The sequence below is a fragment of the Rhagoletis pomonella genome, unplaced genomic scaffold, assembly GCF_013731165.1.
Source record: "Rhagoletis pomonella isolate Grant_MI unplaced genomic scaffold, Rhpom_1.0 Rhpom_scaffold_00007, whole genome shotgun sequence".
Taxonomy (NCBI): Eukaryota; Metazoa; Arthropoda; class Insecta; order Diptera; family Tephritidae; genus Rhagoletis; species Rhagoletis pomonella.
In genome coordinates, this window is record NW_023458561.1 from 34837043 (window position 1) to 34846226 (window position 9184).

The 9184-nt window shown below is 31.3% G+C and overlaps 2 protein-coding genes across 5 annotated transcripts in view; both read left to right on the forward strand.

Annotated features, from left to right (window-relative positions):
- The window catches only part of LOC118742684, a 37109-nt gene extending 30228 nt beyond the window's left edge, over window positions 1-6881 (forward strand). For all 4 annotated transcript variants that reach the window (XM_036474940.1, XM_036474939.1, XM_036474941.1 and 1 more), the window contains exons 4-5: window positions 3630-3827; window positions 6847-6881. In XM_036474940.1, the coding sequence (XP_036330833.1) occupies window positions 3630-3827; window positions 6847-6855 (207 nt within the window). In that variant the 3' untranslated portion in view covers window positions 6856-6881. The remainder of the gene's footprint in view (window positions 1-3629; window positions 3828-6846) is intronic.
- LOC118742685 (G protein alpha o subunit) overlaps window positions 1-9184 on the forward strand; it is a gene marked incomplete in the record, with an annotated part of 381368 nt that overhangs the window by 325342 nt on the left and 46842 nt on the right.

A 9184-nucleotide genomic window follows, 5' to 3' on the forward strand; every position in this document is an offset into this window, starting at 1 on the left:
TTTTTTTATGAAAAAAGGAAGTAAATAATTGTTGATATAATTAATTTAGTTAATTCCAATGATTTGAACTTAATTCGGCTGAAAAAAATGGTATTCGCAATCGGAATGCAATTGCAACCAGAGTCGATTTAAGAAACCCGACAGCTAGTACGATGAAGAAATTGAAATGAATGTTAAAGAAAGTCAGAACAACAAGAAATATACATGTATATCCTGTTTTAGGCCATCCGAAAGAATTTTAAAAATTCTATAAAAATTTTTTATGTTTGACATGCAACCGTGGACGCCAGCTGGCAGCGAAACTTGCAAATTCCTGCAAATTTGCGTTCGTGCAGAAATTTGCAAGTTTCTCAACATGAGAGAGAATTTGAGAGAATTTTTTCTTACTCTCTGATATTTTGAGTGTTGGATAATTCTTGCTGGATTTTCGACGAACAAACCTATGTACACATCTGTATTTAAATACATACATATACGTACATACATGTAAAAGTAAATGTGCAAAACTTCGTTATCAATGAAAGATGCCATAAATAAATTGTGCAGGAGGAAAAACCACTTTTTATATTACCCAGAAAATGATGTCCGATTCCATAAATCTCATATTTAAAAGTTTTGGTTTAAACTTTCGTAAACGAGTGTATTTGAGAGTAAACTAACGGATTTAAAAAAAAGCGCTTTTCCAAAGAAATAATGATACTTAGGCCTCATGCATTGATAACGAAGACAGCTATGTACATGCATGCATATGTATGTACATTAGGGTGGTAAAAAAAAAAAGAAAAGTCGGAATTTTAATGCTCTCACCCACCGCCTAGGATTGTTCTATATCGAAAAAATATACACCTATTTTTTATTTTGAAATCAAAAAAAAATATATATAAAATATTTCCATGTATTTTATATAAAAAAAAACACTTTTCGTAGAAATGGTATGGAAAACTCTGGTTCTCTTCAGAAGACTTTCCAGTAATAATACCCAATTGTTTATTTAACCATTAAGTTTATCCCATTAAGTATAACTGAACATACTATCGAAATTGTTAGAAATAGGGGAAAACCACACTTCTTACCATGTAACGGCAGTTTTCAGAAAGGTGAAAAATTATATTTAATACTTGCGCCGGGTATTTAATGTTCGGCTCCACCCGAACTTAGACTTTTTTACTTGTTTCCATTTAAAATACAAGGAAAACTTTGAGCCATCTCTAAATATTATTTATTTCCAAACTAAAAAAATAGGCGTATATTTTTGTCAGTATAGAACAATCTACGGGGTACGAGCATTAAAAATTCCGACTTTACCCCCCCCCCCCCCCCACATGCATTTTATGACCACCCTAATGTACATATGTACATATTTGCGGTGAATTATGTTTGCAATTTTTTAATCTTAAGTTATAAAATCGATGTAGTTATATACATACTTAATGGTACATGTATACACACTAGGGTGGTCCACACTAAGTAAAGTCGGAATTTTAATGCTCTCACCCCTAAGATTTTTCTATATCGAAAAATATATGCCCCTATTTTTTTATTTTGAAATCAAGATATATTTAGAGGTCCCTCAAAGCGTTCAAAAGTTTTTTATGTATTTTATATGGGAAAAAAACAACTTTTCATAGAAATGGCATGAAACTCTTCCAAATCAATATTTTTCGGTCGGAAAGCCCTGGTTCTCTTCGGGAGACTTCCAATAACAATATCCAATTGCTTATTTAACCATTTTTTTTAAAGCTCGTGCTCGCTTTTTTTAAATGGTTCTACAGGACTGACGAAAATATTTCGTTAGCAAAAGTTCAATGATCTTTGATGAGCTTTAATTTAATGGCTTAGGATGGTGATAGGTGATAGGCTTAGGTTAGGTGATAAGAACAGAGATCTGGTGGCACATAAAAAATCGTCCCAAGTCGAAAACATCGACAAATCATACTTTTATAGCCGACTGTAAATGCCAAAAAAATAACGAAAAATTGAACTTTTATCTGGTACGATCTACAGTACATTCATACTAACAAACGTAAACAAACATTTTTGGGGTTTGGTGGATTATTAATACCCTCTAAACATTTTGGCGAACGTTCGAAAATGACCTTCGATATCCAATATGCATATCGAACTGAGAACGAATTCATAATCAACCTTAGTAGTATGCGGATGTCAAGTAATTTTACGAAATAATTTAGGTAAGTAAATTAGGTGATGTACATATGTGGGTAAATAAAAAAATGTAAAAGTTAATAATTTTTAATAATGTTTTTCTTATTGAGTACTTGAATTTAAAAACTGGAACATTATATTTAATAAAAAGTAATGCTGCTGCCTTTTCAGGTTGCAGCCTGTTTTTTAAAGGGTCGTAAATCACACCTACCCTAGAAACTTGAAAATGTCGGCTGTGTCCTCCTGCCTTTCATCTTCACTTGAAGAATCTAGCATCATTGCAAGATCGTTGTGTAAACAGGGCTCAGGGTTTTCTAAAGAATTCTTCATTCTCATTAATTTAACCGCTTCAGAATTTGGAGAACCTGTAACGTCATCAGATTTTTAGATTTTAGTTTTTGTAATTCACTTTTAGGTGTTCTGACCCGTGTAGATCCAAGTTTCCAACTTTGTACAATATTAAAAAAAAAAACCAACAAACTTTCGTACAAATTTCGAGCTTTTTTAAAAATTCTAAAAAATCAACGGTAATTTTTAGCCACTTGAAACTTGTACTTTATTGTACTAGAATTCAATGGGCTACAAAACTCTATACTCAGAATCTAATTGAACAATTTTTACGAAAATTTGCTGATTTTTTTTTCAAATTGCATAAATTTGATATTGGTCTATTGGTACAAAATAAAAAAATTGGGAAATATTTTTTTAGTCAAAATATTGGTACAATACAGCAATCTTCTATTGAAAAATTTCAACAAATTATTTTTCGTGGTTGGGATAAAGAAAAATATTTGGGTATTGACACGATAGGGATACGGTTTGCACCCAATTTCGGCAAATATCCAATCGTGTGACACTGCCTTTAAATTTGTATTGAAGAATGAACTATAAAAAACTAACCAAAATTGAATAACAACTAAAATAATATTTTAAAACTTGTCAAAATTTGGTGCGGCTATAATTTTTCCGACTACTGCACATAGCCTTACAAACAAAATACGGGCACGAATTTCAAAATTTCAACCCTATTTGTGTGAAATATTTTATTTTTATCAGTATTTTTCTTTTAATCAAACTATGTTGAAATAAAAGTAATAATAAAAAAATATTTTGTCAGAAATGATGCTTGAGGACCACTGTGTGCCCATTGATAGCTCGGTTATATAGCTTGAGAAATAATGTGTTTAAAGACACTTTTATCAAAGTAGATAAATCTGACTTTTGATCAGATTTTTTACACAAATAATCCTTTGTGCGGCAAAAAATATTGGCTTAAATTTGTCATTTTGTTTGCCAAATAAACATTTGCATTCGCAAAAGCTCCGCATTGATTATTGCGAATGCGAATGTCAAAATTAATGCGGAAGCTCCGCGGTTGCGAATGCAAATGCGAATATTCGCAACAACCCTGGCACTATGTATCTATGTATATGCAGCTACTTACAAACATATTTTCTTATCCTCAGATGTTATATGTTTTGGCTAAGGCTTTCTATGACGGCCATTTATTGTTCTATTGGGATCGCGAAAATAATTTGTTGGACATATTGAGCGACAAGGAGATAGGATTCTATGCACAGGAACTTCGACGTGCATATACAACATTAAAACAGTACAAAACCGAACCCAACCTTACATTTAAACGGTGTCGAACTCATTTCGAGGTATGTATGTACAAGCAAATGCATGTTGATGTTCTAGATATATGTATGTATATATGTAAATACGCATGGTTGAGTGCAACTAATTAACAACGACGATTACTCAACTACTAGCAGGACGATTTTTGGGTCTATGTCCAGAGGATTTTAATTAAATGAACATCTTCGAGTCTTGATACTCAACAACGGGCGTGCAGCTAATTAGCCACGATTGACTGGTCCTCGTTAAAACTTTATAAATAAAAATTGCTTACGTTAATATTTGGTACCAAATCGACTACTTTCGATCATAGCTTAGCATCTAAGTGGCATCTATCTCTTAAATTTTATTCAAATGTCCTTTGAAACGATATCTTTGTGCCTTTTGTATTCATCAGAAAATTCTCTGAAATTTCTAGCATTGTGAAGCCGAACCTTTTCCTTTAAGTGGCTCCAAAGATTTTGCATGCATTTCTGCTTAAATAATCCCCATTTGGACCTAAACCCGTTAGTTTGCGCACCGACTGCTGAGTTATGGGTCATTATCCAGTTGAAAAATCCATTATCATCATAGCATGCCAACAAAGCATTATGATGCCTCCGGAATATTTTAGTGTTGGTATAGTAGAAAGAGCTCCCAGGTTCCTGTATTGCGGGCGGTGCAATATCCTTTTCCTATCTGGTGCAATCCTATTTAACTTTGTTTAATCACAAAACAGTAAAATTGCCCATTCAGTAAGAGTCCAGAGGCGGTATTTCTTTGCGAACTCTAATCGGTCTCTTCCTGGAATACCTTCCAAGGGGCCTCACATCACGAAATCATGCTTTTACAATGTCGACAGCTCATGTGCTTCATAATTTTTCACAAATCGCCAAAGGAGCTTTATTTGCCGTCTTGCCTGGGTCCTTTTTTAAATTATCTACGCATAGTTTATTTCCTTCGATGGTTTCATCCGCTATATTTATGCGTGAAATATGTCTTACCATTGTATTTCTAATTTAGCATTGAATAGCTTTGAAATCAATAATTTTAAAATGGACTGAAACTCTTTGTTTCACATTTCCTTTATAGCCGCCTGTAGTTATAGCTATACTAACTAAAATTAAGTTTTTGTATGAAAATCTAGCAAAATTAAGTGGCTTCGCAGGAAAGCAAGGGAATTCAAATGCGTTGCTAACTAATTAAATATATGCACGATAGTTCTACTTACTTACTTTTGCATACAAACTGTAATAACTCTTATAACGGTTTTTACTATGCATTTTCAAGTCATGCCTTCGTTTTACTCAAGCCATAACAATTTTATTTCTGACTACTCAGTATGTCTTGTATAGGTCGAAAAAATCCACAGGGGTACGCCGTTGTTAATTAGTTGCACGCACATGTATGTACATTGAACCAAGTTAAAAAAAAAAAATCGTATAAGGTATAGTAATAGTCCTCCATGAATCTCCCATCTCTATTATAGTGCAGCATCGATCGATTTTTCCCATAGGAATAACACGTAAGAATTGAATGCTTTTCTGTTGAGGTCAATACAATTTTCTGGGATCAATCCAAACGTTCGAAACTAAAAGAATACATTGTCTACATGCCATCTATGATTTATGTAGGCTCAGATCTTTAGATTCTTATTTTTTTGTAATTAGACATCGTCCACATTTCTTGCGCCATATAAAAAACGGCCATGATAAAATATTTGTGGAGCGTAGTGTTTTTTCTTCGAAATACGGCTCTCCTTATGAGTTGCTTGCCGAGCCCAAGGGAGCACATTTTGGCAAGAAGTATCCTTCGCTTGATCGCCCAGCTGACATTATTAGTGCCACAGGCTTGCTTAACAGCGGCCTTTTTTTCTTTTCTATGAATTTGGCCCCTAAAAAGAAAAATATATGTATGTTTGTATTTTAATTTTTTTGAAAATAATTTTATGTATTTTTCTTTTTAATTTATATTTTTTCTTCACAATTTATTTTAATGTTTAAATGTTATTGTTTTAAAAAGAAATTTTCTTTAATTTCTTATAATGTTAAGATTTTATTGTTGAAAAATATATAATTCTTTAATTTAATAAAATTTTTAGAAACTTCTTTTATTTATTTTTTGATTTAATTTGTTTTTATTTTGTTTATTTCATTGTGTTTTAATTGGATGTTATTGTTTAAAAAAGAAAAACTACTGTTTATTTAGTTTTAAGGATATTTTTGATTTTTTTTGGTTTTTCTAACTTTTTATTTTAATTTTTTTTAAATTTAATTTTGTTTTAAAATAAGATTTTTTTGTTTTAGTTTCATTTAAAATTTAAGTACTATTTTCTTTTTTTATTTATTTTTTCTTTTTCTAATTTAATTTTTAGAATATATTGTTTTAGGAGAGAAAAATTAATTAAATTCTTAAAAATATTTTTGTTAATTTTTGCTTTATTTTAATTTAATTTATTGATGTATTTTTTTAGTTTAGTTTTATTTTTTAGTTTTTATTGTTTTAAAGGGAAAAAATTGTATATATTTTTAATTTCATTCAATTTTTAAAAAACTTATTGGTAAAAGGCGAACAGCACTACGTTAAGACTTTTTCGTTAGAAAATCTTTCAATTAGTATTGTATAGAGCTTTCAAGTTAGTTGCCAGAATTGGCAAATGTCTTATAAAAGAAAACAGTTTCATTCACAAACTCATCGATATTTCGGTTATTCGACTTTTTGCTCAAGCAAAGACCTTAAAAGTTTATCGACGTGATAATGAATCCTAAACGACACCGGAAACGTAGTTGGAAGGATTTTTTAAAGATTTCCTTACAAAGTTTTGGATCAGTCTACGAAAGAAAGCTTGTTCTTACATATTCAGAATTGAGGGAACTAATAAACAGCACCCCTTTCAACAGTCACTTATATAGGTTGGACGTTTTTTTTTTTTTTATTAATGAGCGCATGTCTCGAATATGAAGATTCCTAACACACTTTATTTCATAGATATATATGTACGTATGTTTATACAAACGCACAATTTTCATTTCATCACTAATTAAAATTTTCTTCTACTTTTAGCTTCCTTAGAATACATGGATTCAGTGCGACTATTTTCTTTTAAATAGTTAACAATTATTTACACTTTTATACCGTGTTATTTATTATGTGTGTATGTACATATGTAGATGTATTCACACACGTAAATTTGAATGTAAAAATATACGTTTGAAGTGCTAATTTTAAATTTATTGAATATTTGTTCCATTATATGAGTGGTAAGTCGGGTTTACATTATGTACTATCCCTGACTAAGGGCTGTACCTTAAGCTGCATTCCATAAAGCGCGTAAAGCATTTAGAGCTATCACACAATTCGGAGTTCGGTTAAAAATATATTTTGTGTTGGAAACACCGCACTTAATGCCCTGGTTACAACAACAATTGTTAAACATTATACAAAGTTTAAAAGTATAAAAATTTATTCAACATTCGCCATTCCCTAATGTTCTCGTTTTCATGCCGTAACCGTAAGTATGTTAGCTATAGTAGAGGGAATTTTGTATGCTTGATGTTTGGTTTCTTCTTATTCATAAGCTTAAAAAAAGGGGATGCAACTTAATATAGCAAAAAGCTATGCAGACATTTAAAGTGTAAAAGCTTTCCGTAAGCAAAATATTAATGAAAGCATGCTATAAATTCAAAGCTAGAAAAGCTCCACATCGCAAACGCTTTTTCATACCTGGCCACGAGAAGCTTACCAAACAAAACTTATAAATGTCTGCAAAACTTATAAATGTATGTATGTATGTACACATATATCAAAGAATGCTCAATAGATAAGCTTTGTTTTATTATCCGGCTTCAGTGTGAAATTGTGGTTTGTCTTCGAATCCCTAGTAATCAAACGATCAATATTTTAACAATATTTTGACGATTAAGGATTATGCGATTATAACGGTTAATTATCATATTTAGGACGTCTTGCTTGTTGCGTATACGCAACAGTGTGATTTACTTAAAAAGCGGTTTAGTTATCAAGCTTTAATAAAATGTCGTAATGTCGCGGTTGAGCGCCGAACTGACTTTTCACTCTTTTAAAAATAAAATTTACATGTTTTTAAATAGTGGTGTTTTCATTTCTTGCAAAAAATGTTGCCCTTCCACGGTACAAAATTGAAACGCCATCGTCCAATTTGCTCTCTATATGTCTCCAAACTACATGTATGTATGTATGTATGTATTGACTTTTAGCCCTTTTCCATTTTTTCTAAAATTACTGAGGCAAACGCACGCAAACTTAATGGGGCCATAAAAAAATGTTACCTGGGAATGCAAAAAGACTTGGAGCTTTTACTATATATGGGTCTGGGTCTTCCATTTTATCTGAGCTCTTAGCTGTAGTTAAGCTGTTGGTGGAAATGGCTATTACACCTCAAATGTGTAGATATAGATTGATTTTTTCATTGTCCATTAGTTCATTTCTTATTGAAACCATAAAGCAAATATTTTTTTTTTTTAATCTCATACGTTAGGAAGAAATGGGGCATTAAAATGATACAAAGAATGCCAAGATACTTAAACTTAATTAAGAGTCGTAGATTACGGATTTGTACACTGGTTTTCTAGATCAGGTAATTTTCGCAAGATTCTTCATTTTAAGTTTATGCTGCGATTGAAAAATAATTCCAATTTCAATATGCAAGATGTTATTCATACATACATACGTCGTGCAAGAGTACGGCCATGTACGATATGACGTATGAGTAACATTATTTCTTGCTTCTATGTATTTCATAAAAAAAATTATTACAAATTTTCATTTGACCATTCAAAACACGTCTTTTTACATCGACTTTCATCGTAAGTAGCTTGATTTTTTCGCAAAAGAGCAGGCTTTAATATAGAAAAATTACAAAAGATTTGTTACTATTTTAATTTTTGCGTTGTCAAAATTTAATTTTTTTTCATAAAAATTACTGATCTGGAAAAACGGTATACAGATCCATAATCTACGACCCAAAATTAAGTTTACGTGTCTCAGTTTTTAATCGACTTCCAAAAAAGGAGGAGGTTATCAGTTCGTCGGAATATTTGTTGTTTTATGTATGTTACCGCATAACTTTGGACCACGTCAACCGATTTCGATAATTCTTTTTACATCGGAAAGGTAGTGTCTCAGAAATGGTCCCATACTAATCTGGTTTAGATCATAAAATATATATATATATATATTTTTATATGAGAATTGAAGTCGGTTTTTTTTGCTAAAAATTACTTGTTTTGTGTCATTTCAAGACTTGAGCTTATGTTGAAGTGTAATGATCTACTCTAGCTATATATTAATACGCTAACATTCCTTTTGTCACCGTTTGTTTAGCGATTCCGATTCAATTTGAGTTGTTTTCGATTTTTTTTTT